The sequence below is a fragment of the Leptosomus discolor genome, chromosome 9 (assembly GCF_034619465.1).
Source record: "Leptosomus discolor isolate bLepDis1 chromosome 9, bLepDis1.hap2, whole genome shotgun sequence".
Lineage (NCBI taxonomy): Eukaryota > Metazoa > Chordata > Aves > Leptosomiformes > Leptosomidae > Leptosomus > Leptosomus discolor.
In genome coordinates this window covers 10,061,336-10,080,906 of record NC_141399.1, presented here as the reverse complement: position 1 = coordinate 10,080,906, position 19,571 = coordinate 10,061,336, and the positions used below count along the sequence as shown (strand labels likewise).

The 19,571-nt window shown below is 42.3% G+C and overlaps 1 protein-coding gene across 1 annotated transcript in view; it reads right to left on the bottom strand.

The window, feature by feature from the left end:
- Nucleotides 1–2,924: 2,924 nt before the first annotated feature.
- FHIT (fragile histidine triad diadenosine triphosphatase) overlaps nucleotides 2,925–19,571 on the bottom strand; it is a 430,579-nt gene continuing 413,932 nt past the window's right edge. The window contains exons 5-6 of the mRNA XM_086470368.1: nucleotides 10,628–10,731; nucleotides 2,925–2,953 (exon numbers count right to left, since the gene is read on the bottom strand). Coding sequence (XP_086326494.1) covers nucleotides 10,630–10,731 — 102 coding nt within the window. The 3' untranslated portion in view covers nucleotides 2,925–2,953; nucleotides 10,628–10,629. The remainder of the gene's footprint in view (nucleotides 2,954–10,627; nucleotides 10,732–19,571) is intronic.

Below are 19,571 nucleotides of genomic sequence, written 5' to 3'. Positions count from 1 at the left end.
GCCCAGCCCCAAAAATGTAGGCGCGTGAGCAGCTGGCTGTCAGGTGGCCTTCACATGGAACTGTACACCTGGGCTGCCTGGCATGGCAGGGACCAGGTGCACGGGCTGATGGTGTCCCCACCAGATGCTGCCCAATCACCCGGCTGTTCTCCTGCCGGCAGGACCAACTATGCCCGAGACAGCACTTCTGCAATTTCTGTTTCAAGGCAGGTGGGGGGAAGAGGGCACGCGGAGCCACATCCGACACCCAGCCTGGTCCTACAAAAGCCAACGAAGAGCGCTGTGGCTGAACCACAGCTGTTTTGCTAGTGAAAAGAGAGGCACACTGGCACAGCCACTGCAGCCCCTTGGAGGAACCGCTCGCTTCAGCAAAACAAACATTTAGTAATTGAAAAAGTCTGGGAAACTTGCTTGTGTATAAGGACAGAGAATGAGGGTCTGCGACATGTAACAGCGAGCACAGTTAGCTCTGTCCCGTTGTGAAGCCATCACATCAGGAACACTCCACTTGCACTATGTCCACCTGAGCCCCTCCAGGGGCAATTTTCCCCCCGTTACCTGTTTCCAGTGGAGGAGCTCAGCACTCTGCAGCATCCCCCAGCCCAAAGGCAAGCCCTGGGTGTGACCCCAGTGAGACAAAGCAATTGAGGTTGGAAAGGACAAAGTTGGTTACAAAGACCATCAATACCTCCAGCTCAGCATATCCTCACATTTCCAGCAACTGCATCTTCGTATGCAGCGCCCTGCCTGTGGAAAACTATGTCTATAGGAAGTGTATGAATGATCCAGATACCATCTTCAAGGTTCAGGTCTTAAAATAAGGGGGGGTTTACTCCACACACTGCTGCAGGATGTCATGTACTTCATGATCTGCCTTTTCTAATCTCTCCTTATCTCTCACTCCAATCCTTTCTCATGTCCCTCATCTATTGCAAATTCCCTTTTTAAGCTGGAGCAAAGCACATAAATATTTTCATGCTGCATAAATAGGTTGTTTTGTGCATAATGCCACAGGAGGCTTTTTTAAAAAACAGGACCTTTAGTGCTGTGATAACAGCCTCCTCATTTACACAAATGAAATCTTCCATACAGCTCAGCACTCATCTGCTCAGCAGCCCCCATGCAAAATGGTTGGCGCAGCGCCTGCTCGTCACAGGCTACAGAATTAATACAGAATATTCCATACTTGATAGGAAGCCATTGAGCATCAGGTTTGGAAATACCTTGCAAATGTAACTGACACTCAGGTTTTCCTTTTAGTGCTTCCCCAGCAGCACAACTGTTGTCTTTCTTCTACGTGAAATCACAGCTACTTTAAATAAAGTGCAAAAGGACAATGGTTTGCGTTGGCCCATTTGTCAGCGTCTTTGAGCATCCTGTCTGCTCACCTTCTCTTCTCTGTCACTTCTTGCCCCCTGACCTTCATTTCCTGTTTATTCAGCCCTTGTTCAGGGTCTAAAAAGTGCAGGTGCCATCAAGACGGCCTTTTTGTTTACTCTGCATGGAAAAAGAAATAGCGTTACAATCTCCACAGTTTTTAAAAGGGCTAAAGGAAGATACTGGTAGTCACATTGGGTCATTGTAAATCTCTGAATCAAACTGGCTTTTCAGGAGCAATATTTTAACACCCTCACAATAAAATCTGGAATCAAACATCAGTGATTTTGCTCTAGTGTTTGTACTTATATTTGACCAGCACAAACACTTCAAACCAATGGACTGAATTCCTCTGCAGTATATAGCAGAGAGAGATTTAGGGAAAATTATGTGAGTTCATTCATTGTGCATTTTCATACTTCTCAGGTCAGATTGCAGCCCTGTAGGACAGAGACTATTATCCAGCATTTTTATTTGTTCTGGACAGTGACCACATTGGACTACCATGCATGCAAAGCACTGCCAGGCTCCGGTTTGGACCTGACCATGACCTCCTCAAGCCTTCAGGTAGACTCTGCACCCTACGGCCCCCCTCAGCATGGCTCTTAGTGAAAGACTTTGTGCGTTTTGTTTTCTATCCTGGGTTCAGGGGACACAGAAAGCTCCAGTTGTCGCCTCCCCACAATTCAAGAGCAAGACTACAGGTGTTCTTTTCATGTGTATCTTGCAGACTCATTTCTTCTCTTGTCTATCTGTTGTCTGACTTCTTTTCCTTTATTACATGTCAGCCATCAACAACTAACCCAGGGCATGTTTTTTTCCTGTGCAGGGCTCTGAATGTGGCATTTCTTGCTAAGGGAGGCTCCCACTCATGTTGTTTGCTGCTGCAAGCAGGACATTCGTGCTGGTTTAACCCTAATGTGATCACTATGTCATCAGCAGCTTTACATATTCATTGATTTGCAGAAGTGTTTTGTATTACCTTAAGCTCCAGAAACATTGGGACAATGCATTAAAATGAACAGAGAAAGAAAAGATCTTAGCAAGTGTTGTATTTCTTGTTATACCACCTTACCTGAAAAAACAGTAGCTCTCCAAGTTTATCTTGGCTAATCTGTAACAAAGCCTTGGTTTTTATGAATTGTTATACTGCTAAAAGATCTAATTTTTCTATGACATAATAGTCCACATACAATAACTGAATCAAAAAGCACAACATCAAGTAAACACTTTGTAATGTACCTAAACACAGTAGCTACCTGATTTTGCTAGCACTTTATTTCAATTTAGGCCAAGGGAGAGTTTAAAAAGATTTGTTCCCAAGTACACAATTCAGAACAATATGAATTACTACTTAGAGCAATATTTTGAACCAGTGCTGTTAGTTGTCTTAGCTGAAATTCAACCTTGATGATATCCAAAGGTCCAATAAAATTTTTCATGGAAGAATCCCATATTTGTAGAACATAATAAAATTGTTCAGCTGCAGCTCCAGGGTCACTGAGAACTGGAGAATGAGGTCTGTCTTTCTGTGGAGTTTCTTATGTCACGGGATGTTTTTCAAACACTTTGTTACCTGAGAGATATCAAACATAACAGACAGTTACAACAATAGTGTCTTTGATCTTTGTTAGCCAGACAAAATGTAAGGCTGTTTATGGCTAATGAGTTAGTTGCTCATTAGTACGTTCCAACAACAAACACTGACAACGACAGGCAAAAGGAAATGTTCGTTGTTAAATCCACATGCAGCACATTTCAGCTCCTATTATAGCCTGTGAGATAGAGAAAGGAGAAAATCCTTGCACACAACTATTTTAAAATTATGTATCAGAGCAAGAAAGAGGAGCATTTGTTTGATTTATTATCTACCTTTTCAATAAAGTTCACTTCCAAATAATACTAATGCCTGCCTTTCACATCGTGCTTTTCATTCCTAAGTCACAAAGCACCCTCCAAAGGAGGTCAGGTTCATTTTACAAAACACAAACATGAAGTGAAGCCACCCCTCTGATGTCCCTGAGTAAGACAGCAGAGAGAGTCCCCAGCTCTGTTGACCACTAGTCATAGAAACAAAGGATTAGAAAGGGCATCCTGTGTCATCAAATCCAGCTTCTTACCCTTCAAATCAATTTTGCTATAATAATCTCATGCAAAAGTCTTTGGGGTGCATGATCTCTTATATAAGCTCCTGCAAATGCTCTTTCAAAATCCTCATCTCTTGTATATCCTCATCCATCCTGACCCTGTAGTGGGATGCTACCTAATGCCAAGGTATTCCACACCAGTGATTTGGGACCATCACCCTGAAAATGCCCCCTGTCTCACACAATGGAGAATGAATGGAGTATTTCTTCCCACGTCTGCTCCAATTTTATGCGTGTCTTGGTGGTCCATCCTAGTAAAAGACCTGTAACAGGTACCATGACAGACCTGGAAGGTGTTCCCAAAGCAGAGAAACAGAAATGCTGAGAGCCTCACACCTGCAGCCAACTGCAGCTATGAAAACTGTGTCCGAAATCCCTGCACAAACTCACGGTGCAATTGTTATTGCAGCATTAACTGGAGGCTTGCAGCAGCCCCAGGTGCTAACGCAAACAGGGCATTTGGGTTTACCCCCGCACATCCCTGTCCCTTCATGTAGAGACTGACATCCTGGCAAACAACGGAGCCTCAAGTATGCTCAGTCCAACGTATTTCCAATGTCCATCACGCCCTTCCTTTTTCAAACAACTACTTACTGGAGGAGTTATTAATGCCTTTCCAGCTACACAGCCTAGATACCGCAACTCACACAAAGGCAGCTTTTAAGCTTTGAGGTCACGTTTGAGTTGCTGGTTAGAGTGTCTCTCTGGGCAGTTCTATTATGCAGCAGCTACAGCAATAGGATAGCATGATACAAACCTCTGCTAATAATTGAGCGTGAAGTGGGCTTTTTGCTTGGTATCTTTAGTTTTGTACCTTCACTTCAGAGCATGTTTAGAGCTGGCTTCAATACTTGGAAAATTATTTCAGCTTATTAAACACAAAGCCATTACCCAACTGTTAGACGAGGGCACGGCCCCTGAACTTGTTTCCTGGGGCTGTGCGTGAGGCTTGGATCCTTGCTGCTGTTGTGGCTGCAACTCCCCAACCACCCACTTCTTTGTTTGATTGTCTTTTCTCACTGAAACATATGTTTCCCCTTTCGATGGCATTGAGCAACAGTTTCCATTGTATGCCTCTCTTGACTGACAGTTTAACAGCAGCCTATAAATTACTCAGCAAGTTTTGTGAATCTGCTTGAAGGAGGGTCTGGCTGCTTAGTAAGTGCATCCTTTTGCAGCTCAGGGGCCAAGAGATTAGCACCATTTTAGCACAGGTTTGGGTATAAAAGTATGCAACCACTGTTGATATAATCCTTATTTGAAGCCCAGCGCTGTCCTGTACCTCAACTCTTTTACCTCAGGTCTTGGGGCTCAATGATCATCAGCTATGCTCGGCTTTCCCCATTTTCCTCTCATACAACACAACACACACAAAGCTTAATGATGAATCAAGAATGGATCAGACTGAAAATACTTGGCATTTGACAGACAGCCCAGGTAAAATTCAGGCTGCTGGATGTGCAAGTTAAGAGAACATCTGGCCCTCTGTTAGCTTTCTTTGCTAACAGTAATGCATTCGCTGCTGTGCCTTTATGCGGTATAATCTTGTCTGTGTCTCTGGCCGTGACGTTTCTACTGTAGCTATAATTACAGGATCCAAGCAGTGCTGTATGGAATTCATGTACTCTTTACACCAAATAAAATGGCCACCTATAGGGAAATGGAAGTCCAGAGAACGAGGTGTGTAACTTTCAGCATGACTGAAGTACCTCTTATGGCCTCAAAATACAGCCCTGCAATAGGTGTGAGGGGGACATTATGCTCATGCCGGCTGCCTACAAGAGAAACACATTTCACTTATAACCATAGCTAACCCTATTGCAGCTTTGTTTTCATAAGAATAGTGATATGCTTCAACCAGAAAAATAATCAGCCTTGATGCTGAGGCTACTGTGCATTAGCACACCATATTTATTTGGGGAAGCCTTTTGCCCAGGGTATTATTGCTGTACGCAGTCGCTGCACTTCTGGCTGTTTACATCTTCCCTTGAAGAGATAATTTAATTCCTATACATAAACCTTCTCCTTGCTGCAGAGGTGGTGGGTCTGGATGTTTTACACTTCAAAAATACCAGCAAGGGCCAGATTATGTTTGTCTGTTGGATTTCTGTTGATATTAACTTTCCTTGCATTCCATTGAAATGACAAAAAGATTACTTTATATGTACTTACTGCAGAAAAAAAGAGAAACTTGGGTGAAAAAGCATAGACTCTATGATCTGATCCATCTTCTCTTTGCTATTTCCAACTACTTAAAGCATAATGTCACACTGAAACGCACACTTGGAGTGCTGCATTCTCTTCTCCTGACAGATTGTTATGATGTTTTCCAAGGTGACCTTCATAAAACATGTTTCTTTTGAAGCTTATATTTCACTCTCAGGTCATAATATTTTCACACAGGCAAGCAAACCGTCAGCTCCTGCTTTCTAATTAATGGTTCTTGGAGGCTTCTGAGTGGGGGATATAATTAATAGCACTTAAGTCTGGAGTGCAGAGAAATCTATAGCTGATTACTAGGATGTGTATTTACTTAGGGATTATATGCAAACAGCTCCTAAGTGCAGCTATAAACAGCTCTCGACAATGTGCTCTGGGAAGTCCCCAAGATCAGGCACCACCTTGAGTTTAACTCCAGCATTAGCACTCAAAAAATTGCCCTACTCATAAAGTGAGGGGTCTCTGTCTGCTGTACCCCTTTTTCCCTGCTCCCATTCCCCATAGCAGAGTCCACAGCATGCTGTACTTCCTATGACTGCATGGTGATTCTGCTTGCCAACAGGCTGCCTAAGTGGAGGAGCATCTGTTGCAGAAAACACCGCTGACCATGTCTGTATTGTCACTGTGGCACCCACCCAGGGGACAACTTGCTCTGTGGTCCATACTGCAGGTACAGTATCTTCTGGGGAAGACTTAGTCCTCACTGCATGGCATGCAGCCCAGGTTCACTCTGTGGATCCACTCCAAGGCATAGTCATTGTTTTCTGGTTTTATTCAGTTTAAAGTACCAGAAATAATAGGAGGGCTTTTCTTACAGTAAAGCAACCAAAGAAGGTCATTGCAAGCCATCATGTCATACTTGCCTAAATTTAAGGAAAGCGATGCTATTGCTCTGGTGCTCACTCTCATGCATGCAGCATGGATTGTCAGAAGTGCTGGAGTGAAACCAGATGCAAGCCAAATTGCCAGTTTAAATTCCCTCTGGTCAGCTGTTGCTAACAGTGGTTAATTTCCCTGCTGAAGTCAATAGAACAGCATCTTTTCACACATGCTGAGATCCTGGTGTAGAAGAGGCAACTGTGAGGCAGGATGAGTGACCTCAAAGAATGAGATCGTCTCTTTTGCAGTGGGGCAAAAAAAAAAAAAAAAAAAGAATAAAATTCATATTGTCTGACAAAGTTGAAAAGAGAATATTCTCCAGAAACATTGCCAGACTGGGGACGAAGGGGAGAATTGACATCAGAAATCCGGCACAACTGTGCAGCCTGCATTATTTGGAGAGATTTTTAAATTAATTTTGCATGTTGAATGACACAAAATATTCAGAGGGTTAAGCAATTAAAAGCTGTGGAATATTTGTAACTCAAAAAGCACTAGGCAACAGAATATCACTGTTGACCCCTTTATGCAAAGGGACGTTTTGACATCGTACTTAAGACTGACTACTTTTCTAATGGCATAAAAGTATTACTTCAGTTATGCATAAAACACAAAAACTTCTACTGAAAGTTGTGCAGCCTGTTTCTTTCTTCAGAAACAACACAGAGTGAAACTGCCTTTGAAGAGAAACATTTTTCATATACTATCTGAAGGTTAGCAACTCTTTTAATCTTTAGCCTTTTTGCTGGCATGTGTAATTTAAAATGCACAAAACAGGCTATCAAAACACTTACCCAGCCATAGATAGAAAATTTAAAAGGTGCATCTGAAAACAAGCTTGGAAATTAAGATGCTGCTTCAAATCTTGCTCTTTGAGTAAGGACTCTTTCCCCATGGATCCACCTCAAAGAGCAACCAGTTATCAAACACAGCTGACCATTTGGCAGCCAAAACTGAACAAGGAATGGCTCCTGAAGAGGTCAAATCTTGGTGCTACTAAGCAAAAGAGTGACTAACTGGGGCAATTACACATTAAACAGCCTATCCGCAGAAAGTTTTTTTTCCTTTTCTTCTCCTCCTCTAAAGCCACATGAAGTTCTGCTGAACTTCAGCTCTGCAGACACAGCACCACAAGCAGCACCACAGAGCTCGCACATGCTGGGGGTGTTCAAGAAGTGACAAGTCCTTCTAATGAGATGGGGCACAGTGGTACGGGGACATGCAGTGAAAGACCAGAAACACATGCAAAACATTAATTCATTCACTGATTTGTTTCACCTGCTCTAGGCAATTGTACACACAAATAAACTATTTTAAGACAAGTATTTTCTCAACAGTGTAAACTTAGCAAGGCTAAATGGGGTTCATTTCTTTAAGCAAGTAGCTAGATATTTCTGATCATCTAGGTACTGGTGTAGAAGCACTCAGCTGTGGCTAACCAACCAGCCAAGAGGGATCAGCACCAGCAAACGTGGTTGTGAGAGAATCAAAAGCTTCTTGCCTTGTTCAAGTATTTATTAGGAAAAAGAAAAGTCACCTGCAAGTCCTTCTTGATCAGACGGTCTACAAATACAGGTAAAAGGTGCTACTGTACCTAGTTAAGTCACATAGGAGTTGTGACAGTTGGTGAAGGACTTGTGATAAATGCAAGGGTAGCTGGGAAAGCTCTGAAACACAACTCTGTCTGTCCAGGCTAATCTAGTTGAGCTGGGCTTCTTTGAACAAATCACTTAAGTAGAAAAACAATGCATGAGGCCTTAAAAATTGCTATTTATTGGCTCCAGAACACCCACATTCAGCTCTTTCTGACTTTCTTTGTGCCACATGAAAAAACTCAAGTCAAATAGCATCCAGGTAAACTTATAAATGACAAAATAAATCCTTTGTAGGTGAACAACAAAAATAGCTTCAAAGAAGGATGCATACAACCTTGTTAATTTGCCAGAAGTTTTCAATCTTTATCACTTTAGAAGCAAGGTTAAGGGAGTAGATAAAGGTTGAGAAATTCAGAAGGTGCTCAGATATACCTTTATCTCAGGTTCAGAGCCTTAAACCTCAGAACCACAACAATGTCAGGGAGAAGAGATTCACAGTGATGCCTTGTGCTGGAAGGACTGCCTATACTAGGCAAAATACTCTCATGATTATTATGCCAGTAAGATTTAATTTACCAGTCTGTTCTAGGAAAGGTAATGACCTTAATATCATGGGGAACTTATCAAGAGGTCATCCATGCAGACATACACTGATTTATTTTCATAATAAATGGAAATAAAAGTCCAGCCACATGAATTTGCTTGCAGGAATGAATTTATACCATCTATCCAGCTTTGTGTTTAGTATCAGAAGAGCAGAACATTTTATTGATATATGGGGATTTAACTCCAACCCCTTTGAGAATCCCTGCAAAAAGCATTCCAAATTAATTTCTGACCAGTCCAACTACACCCCCCCGCCACCCCCACCCCACCCCCCCCAAAAAAAAAAAACCAACAACAAAACAAAACAAACAAAACCCAACCCTACAACCTAACAAATATATAATGGGGAACAATATCACATTGAACAGTACTTAGGACAAAATGGCGTGTCCCTATTCCATTTGCTGCTGTGCCATAGATGAAGTACTACATAACGCCCCTGTTGGTAGAGAAGAGTGCTTACACACACATTACCTAAGGATATGCTCTTTCTGGCCGAGTAATTAATTTTTGAGAAGTGTACTTCTGAGAAGGTGAAAAGCGAGTATCTAAATACAAATCCAGCAGCCACTGCAGAAATTTGACTATGTAGTCCAAACTCTGCTGCTCCAAACCCTGGGGGTCCTTAGGTCCCAGATGCTGAGCACAAGTTGCCTTCAGAGACGGGAATTATGTGTGTCACACAGCTTTCTCTGTGCCAGTCCACAGAAGTGTTAGCACAGCTAATTTGACTGGAGAAGACAAGAGAATGGTCATCATGAAAAAAAAAAACAAAAAACAAAAATCTGATGAACCAGCCCAAATGGAGACGAGAGTGGCACCAGTGATGGGAGCTACCACGTAAGTGTGCCACACACACACACTGTGTAGTTTAGCTCAAGATCTCTCAAGCTGGGCTGCAAGCAGTGAGTCACAGGCAGAGAGAAGGGATATTTATGGGATTTTGGTTCTTCAGAGGAAAAAATATGAAACAGTCAGAAATGACAGAGAAATGAGAGTGCTGGATGATGGGAAACAACATATGGGGAACAGGGGAGAGGGAGCTTTTGGCTTCATTGCTGCAGTGTACATCCCAGCATAACTCATATTGATCTCCAGGGGCCAGTTCATTTCTACCAGAAGTATCTGGCTTCTGGTACTCCAGGTACAAAACAAAAAACTCTCAATTTCTAGAGCACCAATGTTAGTGCTTGCCAAGTATTTTCTCTTTTCTATTACTCCCTTCAAATCTTTTTTTTTCTCTTTTAGGGCCAGTGGTAAATTTAGCAGAACAGGCAGTTTTCCAGCAGGCTTAATTTTGCAAGTTGAACTGAGCAGATGATTTAAGATTTGACAGATGAAGTTAGCATTTTCTTATCCACTCTACAGTCTGCATTCTGCTGGGATTTTGTATGTATCGGTGCATAGGCATATCTGGGTGTACGCAGACACACCAGTTCCTAGCCCTTCATAGAGGTGTCAAGGCTATTTTGTGTTCTAGAAACAGAGGCAAGATATGATATATCTATAAGATATATAGACATTCCTCTTATGTAACTGCTGATGATTCTAATTTCCAGATATGTTAGTTTTTTGCTGTCTGGAAACTAAATGCTCTAGAATGGTGCTGATTTGTTCAAGAAGCAGCATGTTATTACAGCCTCTGTTGGAGTGTTGTGTCCTTCTGTGGAAACAACACAAACCTAAAAGCTTTCATTTCTTTTGTTCCAGTCTACGTATTCTCCCCTCTGTCCTCAAGAAGCCTACAGAGGCTTGAACAGAGTATTGGGGGTTGCAGGAGTAAGTCTACGTGTAAATCATTACCTCTAATTTTCCTGAAAATACTTCTTCAGAATTGCTGCTTCAGCTGCCATTTCTTCTTCTGTCCTCCACTTGTCAGGGGAATCCTCTTTGTCATGCCGTTGCAACTTTTTTGAGGGAAGAAGAGGAAAAAAAAGAAGTCGGTTGATATTTTTTTCCAATTTTATTGTCAAACTCAGGGTATGCCTGTATGCAACCAATCTATTCCACATGTCTGCAAGACGGAGGGACCTGGTGATGAAGAGATGAAGGGTGAAGGTTAGTTTAGAGTGGTGACAGTAGTTAACTGGCTTTGATGGCTTTATGATGACAACACAAGGTGCCAGGATGAATGATAGGCAGTGACAGAGTTCACCTTTGTGAGTCGATGGTCAGATACCTTCTGAGTCTTTGATGCAAAGCTGGTAGGTAACGTAATAAGGTAACAAACACACTCAGGTATTTTGAAGTGCCCATTACATCAGTGGAGTGAGCTGGGCAGAAGCTGCCTGGACACCTTGCCAGTAATTCATGTAAAATTTTCTCTCTGTTTTTTCCTCTGCCCACGGGACAACCTTTCTCATCAAAAACCTATGGTGATAACAAGGCCCTGTTTTTTCCCACTAGCAGTTTATACCAGTTTTCAGAAGAGATACATTCCTTCCCCGCATGCAAGTGATAAGTCCTTCCTTGCCCTTGTTGAAAGTGAAACTCATCCCTGGTCTAGAAACAAACTGGGGAAAAAAGATCGAAAGATTGTGAAACATTTCATTTTTGCATCTAGCTTGCATAATATGCCCACAAAAGTAAGTCCTCTCCCTTATGCAGTGTGTATTAAGTGATATTATTTCAGACATGACAATTTCAAATACATTCTTTGCCTCTCCGGAAGGGAGAAGCTGATGGTTTTGCTGCTCTCCAGAAGAAGGGAGTTCTATTTTATGGTAAATATGATGTGCCAGCACTTGAATGACTATTTGTACACATGTCCTCTCAGAGAAGTCTTTGGAATGCTTGACACTCATCAAGGGAAGACTACATTTACAACAGACAGCAGAAACATTTGCACTAACTGCTTAAGTATTGGGATTTCCAGTGTGTCCCTAGGTACAGAGCACAGCACAGACCGTATTAACAGCATCAGTGCTTCTGAGGAACATTTTAATATCAACTTTTGTTAATGTCACAAACAAAAGTTGGAAAATAATGAATTTACACATTTTATTCCTGCACAAATTTTAGTACAGAAAGCAATTTAAAAACAAAGATGAAGCAATATTGAACCTGCCAAGCATACTGCATTACTCTATATGGCACGTTTAGCAATAAACTAGGATTGTTAGCATACATCCAACTCACAAATACTTGTATTTGTGCTGTTTTTCCTACTCTGAATTTTGCTGCCAGCTATAGTCCTATGTAGTTTTACATTCTGCAGTACAGATTTCTTCCTGCTCAGCAGATGAAGCTGCATCAGAAAGCTATTTCCTTTCATGCCAATACGATACAGTAGCTGTAGGCAAATCAAAGAGCATTACTGTTCGACTAGTAGAGGACTAATCTTCATTGTTACATTAGCTCTAGGTGTGTTATAAATCCATCTTGTAATAATGCTACAGAATTATGAAGAAAGATTTAAAAGCCAGAAACTTTTGTGTATATGCTGTCAATGCACATCCCTTGTGTCCATGTGCCTGCTCTCACCCACTGTACACACCCATATGGTGCATAGGTACCACAGCTGAGCTGGCAATGAGAGGGATGAGTCCTGTCCTTTCCATGGACTGTGAGCTCTTACACTTCACAAGAGGATGCACCAGGACAAGCCAAGTGGTGGTAAATCAATTGTCTGTCTGAAGTGTGAGCTGTTTTTCTAAAAAAGCAATGTCTTGCTCATTTGACCTAGCATCAGCAGGAGATATAGCAGGCAACAGCTAGAAGGCAAGGGAGGGCAGCCCCTGTTCCTCAAGGTCTCCTTGTTTAACCTGCAAGAAGTGCTTTTAGTGATGCGATTTGGCTGCTGTTCTCCTTTGCTATCCTGTTTCTGTGCAGCCCAGGTGAGAACTGACTCCAGAAGGAAACTAGTAAAGCAGGGATTTGACTTGTAGTTTTTATTTTTATTGTCCCTGTTCAAAGAAGCTGAAGTGAACAGGGGGCATATCCTGAAATGGCTGCTGTTATTGTCTAAATTAAAGCTGCGTGAAGTCACAGACCATGGTCACTTCTCAAAGCTGGCAAAGGAGAGGGTTTCTTTTGCTACACAACTGGTAACCTTTAAAAATAATCAATCTTTGACTTAAGGTTAAAACAGATATATGGGGAGCAGCAATGAACTCTGAAACTTACCTGGAAACTCAGCCTACTTCAGCAGACCTGGCTCATGGAACACAGCCCGCAGCACCACACAGCAAGCCCCAGCCTGGCATGAAAGCACCCAACACAGCCTTACCGTGCCCTGCCGCAGCAGGCGTTCACACACCTCTCATACTGAAAAGACGTATCCACCCACGTTTTGTGGACACACTGGGTGTGATGAACAACAGACTGCGGTGTTAAGTCGCTGCCACAGCCAATATACTCATTGTTCAACTGACTTACAGGTGAGTATTATTTCAGTATAAAACTGCTATGTCTACCCAAACAGGATCCTCTAGGACTATTCTGCATTCAAAGCTCTTATCATGCCAGTAATTTCTGAAGTGCAATAAGCAATTACCACCCCAATACCACTTAGTTTCTGATATTATTTAACTACCACTGTAGAGATTTGGAAAACTGTCTCTGGTAGCTGCCTACCCTTCTCTGCTACCACCATCCTGCAGCTCCAAGCCAAACTGTGCAGCTAGCCACTTTGAAGCACAATAGCTAAATTAGGGATAAACTTTCTAGATGATGTTCTGGATGCTAAACATTATGCAGGTTCAAGATCAACAGTACTAATAAATGGAAGATAAATAAATTAAGGGTTGTTGATACCACCTCTAGCTCAGGGATTCTACACGCCACAAACTAATGGAGGCTGGAAAGCATGACTGAGGCATATCTGTGCACCTGCCTGGTTCTTCAAATCTTCTCTTAGCATCTGCTTGTGGTCTCCAGTGGTGACAAGATATTGTCATCACGGATGGGTTTGGTCTCACCTGGTTATTTCATGTGTTCTTATGTAAGGTACTTTTCAAGCAGGTTCAGATCTCCATGTGAGGGCTTCTGTAAGGAAAAGCCACTTTAATTTTTTTTTAAAGAGGTTAAAACAGTCTCCCATAGTATTTTGGCTGGGTTGTAAAGCTACTTTCAGGAAAAAAGACCATACATATTTCAGTATTAAACTGTATTGATTTAGAATTCGGGTGGGAAAAAAACGTAAACAGCCAATACTTGTTTCTAAGGGACCTCTGTGCCTTGGAGTGTGTTCATATTCACACGCACATCCAAGTCGCAGCCGTGTATCTTTACAAACATCTGACATGCTATTGAAAGTTCAGATTATACAGGGGAAGCAATGCTCTTGCGTCTGGAGAATACGCCAAAGTTCTGCTCAAAGTAAAGGGAAGAAAATACCTCTATTTGCTAGCTATCCATCTGTAAAGGCTAGTGATTTCCCCCTTGTTTTCTCTCCAGTCAGACTGAAAAAGCTGGAGAACTTGAGCTGATGTCCTTACTCCGATGTATCCAAACACAGACTAGCTTGAAGTCTGTGATATTTTCTATAGAACTATTCTACTTTTGCAAGCTCTGACAAGGAAAAAAAAAGAAAAAAAAAAAAAAAGAAAAATCTTATCCAGAGCCCCACATCATTCGCTTGACGTGATTTTCTGTGAAAGAGGTTTTGCCCAGATTTCCCTGGACAATCTGAATAGAGGTGGAGATTGATCCACATCCTCTCAAAAACACTTTGGCTACCTTCTCTATGGTTCCTGGGACAAGGCTTCCATATTACCCAAAGGCCCCTAAACAGCCACACTTGCTCATCTTGCAATGAACACTTCTAGAAGAAACCACTCACCTTCAGAATCCTTTCTAAACAAATGCATGTGCTACCACTTGTGGTAAGTAGCTGCTATTTCAAGTGAGATGAAAACAGCACACAATGAGATTACAAGAGTCACCTCTGTGCAAAACACTGAAGGGGACAGGTTTTGCTCAAGGACTTCCAGAGACATCCATGGGGTGACAGAGCCACTGCCAGGGGCTTTTGCAGAGCTCTATGGGCACCCTGAGCTCTCCTGACAAGCGCTCTTTGGTGGGCAGCAGGACACTTCTTGTCTCCCCTGAAGCCCAGGTCCCTGCAGACGTAGAGCAGAAGTGCAGGGAAGCACAGCCTGTTCTCAGTGATGTTATGGTAACGTCAGCCAAACACAGACTAAAATTTACAGTCCCTACACTAAGTGAAAGAAAGAATTAAGAAGCTATAACCATTAAAAAAAAAGCTATAAGCTTCAGGCGAGCCTGGCAGGAACAGAGACAATGAATACCAAACTACAAGGGATGGACCTCCATGGTGTTTTATACTGACATGAGCTTAATCTTTTAAGTCTAACCAAATCCTTCCCTTCCAGGTTGCACCCCAGGAAGGAAGCAGTGTTTCTTGGTATCTGGACAGCAATTCCTCCTGTAGGACACATCATAGGGACTGGGGCAGGGGTTGGATAGCGTCTGCCTACACACAGCCTTGCATCACTGCAGGCCAGCGGGCATACCAAGACACAGACAGGGCAGACGTTTTCTGCTGAGCTCCAGGCTAGTTACCATTAAAACTGCTGGTATTTAGCCTGTTTTCATAAGAGAAAGGTGATGCAAGAGCACCACACCAGATAAACAAGGTGTTCTACTGCAAAACTCAGAAAGCCCCGAATTCTCTGGAGCCAAACCCATTGTTGTATGTCTCAGAAGCACAAGCACTGCCAGAAGTTAAGCAACCAGAATCGCATAGCTCAGACAACTCCGAGAGAAGATAGGATGAGAGAGCATGAACATTTCTTTTAGACAGTCTTTATTATGCTAACTTTTTCTTTTAATATTCTGAACAAGCACCAAGACACACATTAGTCAATTCTTTAATCGCAGTTGCCGAGCAAATTACACACTGTATCTGCTCAACATTCTTCAAGCACTAAGACTCTCGTTTATAACTTGCCTTGCAGTACAAATAAATGCACTGTTTCTAAGATATGCCCTTCTTCAAGCAGATCATTACTGATGTCTGACTTCTTGGGCTTCCTGATAAATTATCCTCCTCTTTCACCTCAAGCAGAAAATGCTCTTCCACCAATAATCTATGAATGTCAGTCTTGATTACTTGTAAACAGTGGAGCTCTTTGAATATTTCTGCTTGTGAAAAGTGTTCATTTTCTCACTCATGTCTCCCAGTGTGAGATGCTGGCAGACCTGACAGCTGTGCTTTATGTTATTTTATTAAAGCTGTTAGAGCTGCAGAATGGTCTACGTTTTTACCATTGCAATTCTTCAGGGAAATGCAATATTGTTTTATAACACACTCACATTGGGGAACCTCTCCTTCTTGCCCTTTGTGGAGGAGCCCAGAATTCTCAATGCAGCAGACTATAGAGGACCTGAGTCTATGACTGGCTGTTGTTTGAAGTAACATCTATATGATGGTTTGTTCTACTTATGCCATAATGCCAGCAGAAAAGCTATAGCACTAGTCAAAAGTATTGGGGAAAAAGCTCTCACAGTAGTTAGCACTGCTCTCACTCCCCATGAATATTTACTGTTGATAGTTAAGAGTTTAACATCCAATGCATTTAACTAAAAGAAAAATTACAGTGATGAAGAGTAATTACACCAAACTGCAGCAACACAACAGAACTCAGCTGCTTCAGTGATTATAAAATATAATATTGTTAAAAAAAAGAACAACACATTTTTGCCAGCAGTTTGGATCAGTATTAGGCATTACCCAGCTGCTGGTGTTCGTCATTACCTATACGCCTTCGGATACCCAGGCATCTTTTCCATACTTAATTCCCACACCTAAGTGAAATCTGTGGAGTGATATTTCATCAGATTAACATGTGAACCACGAGGAGGCTGAAAGCCTCATCTCCTCTCTCCAGTACTAACCCTTTTCCAGAGACTGGAGACAAAAAAGATCCCAGGGCTGCTACACATACCTCTTCCTCTAACTCCCTTATGGACCCAGAGCCATGTGATGGACACACACCCACAGCACATCCCTGCCCCTATTCTTGTGCTGCAGCAGGCAGATGTGGTAGGGCTTCACCCTGAGCATCCCCCTGCGTGGGACAAAAGTTCAAGGACTGAGCTAGCTATTGTTCCTCAGGTCTTTGGTGATACTAAGGACCTCCTGGTCCTGGTGGTGACTTTCAGCCATCTGAGCCTCCTCTTATATTGCTTTTACATGAACTTAACTCCTGAATTGCCTCCTTTGCCCTCTTTTCCCTGGTCTTGTCCTCCTTGCTCTTTTCCATCAGTGCTTTCTTTCCTTTTGCTTCGCTTTATATTTAGATTGTATCCTCATAGAAACTTCTTTTCCACCTCTCCCCATAAGGTAATTAAATGTGACATTTACTGTTATTATCTGTACCTCCTGCTACGCTCTATCTTTTCTTCACCCTCTGCTGTCTTGCTGAAGGAAGTGTAAGCTTTTTGGTGGGCAGCCTCTTCTGCCAGTCCGTGCCTCCTGTCTCCATCCCATTTGCCTTCAGTTGTGGTTCAAGCCTCATCTTGAGTAGCAATATAAAATGAAATCATAATGGATGAAACATCAGTTTCACAAAGCAGCTTCTCCGGGATGCTGCAACCACATGGCCCTAAATCCTATTTTACTTACCTGGGGGTAATCATTGCAGGACCTCCCAGCCCTGGGCATGCCCCAGCTGGGCATTCCTCCAGCAATGCTCTGGGCAGGGCCCCAGGAAATGCAGAGAACAAGCGTGGCATGCACTCCCTTGATCACCTACAAGATATTGTGTTAACACGGCGCAAGAGGCCTGGCTGCCCCTCATCAGCTGCCATGGGATCAGGACCTGTTTCTGAGCCCCTTTTACCATTGCTCCCACTCCACAGCCTGAGCAGCTCAGGCAGTTCAGTGCTTTCCGCATCTCTGGGCCCATCTCCATATTTAATTACAGCTACAAGACTGCTGTAATTTAATTGCTCTAATTTACAGTGAACACTGCAGAAAAAAACCCACATCCTATAATTTTCTCATCTGCTGACTTTGCTTAAGATTCTATATCATACCAATATCTGCATTTGCATGAATTAGAAATCCCCGATTTTGGGGTGGTTTTTACTTGCTACATTAAATTCAAATTATTTAAGAATATGGAGAAGAAGACCTAGTTGCCTACATTCAATATAAGAAACACGTTTTTTAACTATCTATTGGAAAATCCTTCTCCAATTGTTTTCTCACTTCTGCATGAAATATGCTGCTACCTCACAGCTGCTGATATTATTGCTGCAAAGCATATATTCCATTGGAAAACTCAGTTTATCAAAGCTATTTTAGAGTTGTGGGGTTTTTTTCCTTCTATCGACCCTTTGTCATAGTGACTGCAAATATTTTTTTAGTTTTATTATTGTGCTTTGGGAAAAGACTTGAACCTCACACTTCACATGGACATATGAATAACTGCACCCTCTTTAGTAAAGCACTTAGACGAGCGAATTTTGTGGAAACACACATAAAGGTTAAGTAAAACCCTCAAGCATATGTGTTTAAGTGCTTTACTAAAAGTCTGCAAACACTAGTTTCTAACAATTCTGCATACAGAAATGATAAGAAAAAGAATAAATATAACAGGCATCCTAAGCATAGTGGAAGTATAAAATACAAGTAAGCGCACAAGCAGAATGACAGTTGTATAGAAAACACATTTTCCATTTGGTGAAATACATAGATCGCTCTCTGAAGAGCCCAAATCTTGACAGACTTCCAGTTTGGCTCCAACTCAGATAGAATTCTTGGAAAGTGAGCGCTTTACAAAGGAGATACTTGAAGGAATATCCACTGGGGTAAGAAGTCCTGCCAAAGACTTGGAGAACTGCTATTTACTACCTGATACGAATTCAGGCAAGAATCTATAAAGGTGTTTGGATACATCTTCACCATGCCCATTATCCTTCTAGTTATCAGGTAATGTTATAAACACCTCTGCAGTCTTCCTTACCTGGCAAGAAAAGGTAGATGATTGTGGGAAGCTTCCTAATGGCATTGGCGAGAGACGGCTGCCTACACAGGAGAAGCGTGTTGCATAGAGCCCTGGGTAAGAAATGGCAATGTCATCAATGTGATAATGTTGGGGAAAACGATATCCTGTGTGCACAGCCTGCCATGCAACATTACTCATTTGGAAAAAGGCTACTTTTTAATCAAGGAAAAGCACTTTAATCAAGGATAGAGTCAGTGATTCAAAAATTTCATGCAGGTGCATGTATTACTTGACTGAAAGCCTCTTCCCAAAAGGTCAGAGCTGCAGAACGATGTGCATGTCCCACTCCAAGAGCAGAGATAATCTCAAGGCACCCGTATCAGGCTGATGTATTCTGGCTCCTGATGCAGGGAGTTTCAAAGTCAGAACTTCCCCTGCTAATCTTCTTAACTTTGGCAAATATTTGCCGTACCCTGAGTGCATTCAGTGAGATTCATGACATGCCAAGGAAGACACGTGTGTTAGGGAGGTTGATTTGGTTTATTTGTTTTCTCTGTATTTTTATTCTGCCAGCACAAAGGATATCAGCTGCAGGACCTACAGCACTGGCACAGAGTTGGTTCAGTGTGCAGGGGAACAAGAGCATGCCTCCATCTCCTGGGGGGAGGTTTCATCCCCTCTGGGAGCTGAGAGCACCCACAATGGTCCGAGCAGAAAGCAGATTTCCTCTTCTCTGAGGAATTAGCCTATTGCTATTAAGCAAATCCCCACCCCCACCAACACTTTCTGAAATTAAGAGGAAAACATTGAGTCAATGTGTCCTGGAGTAA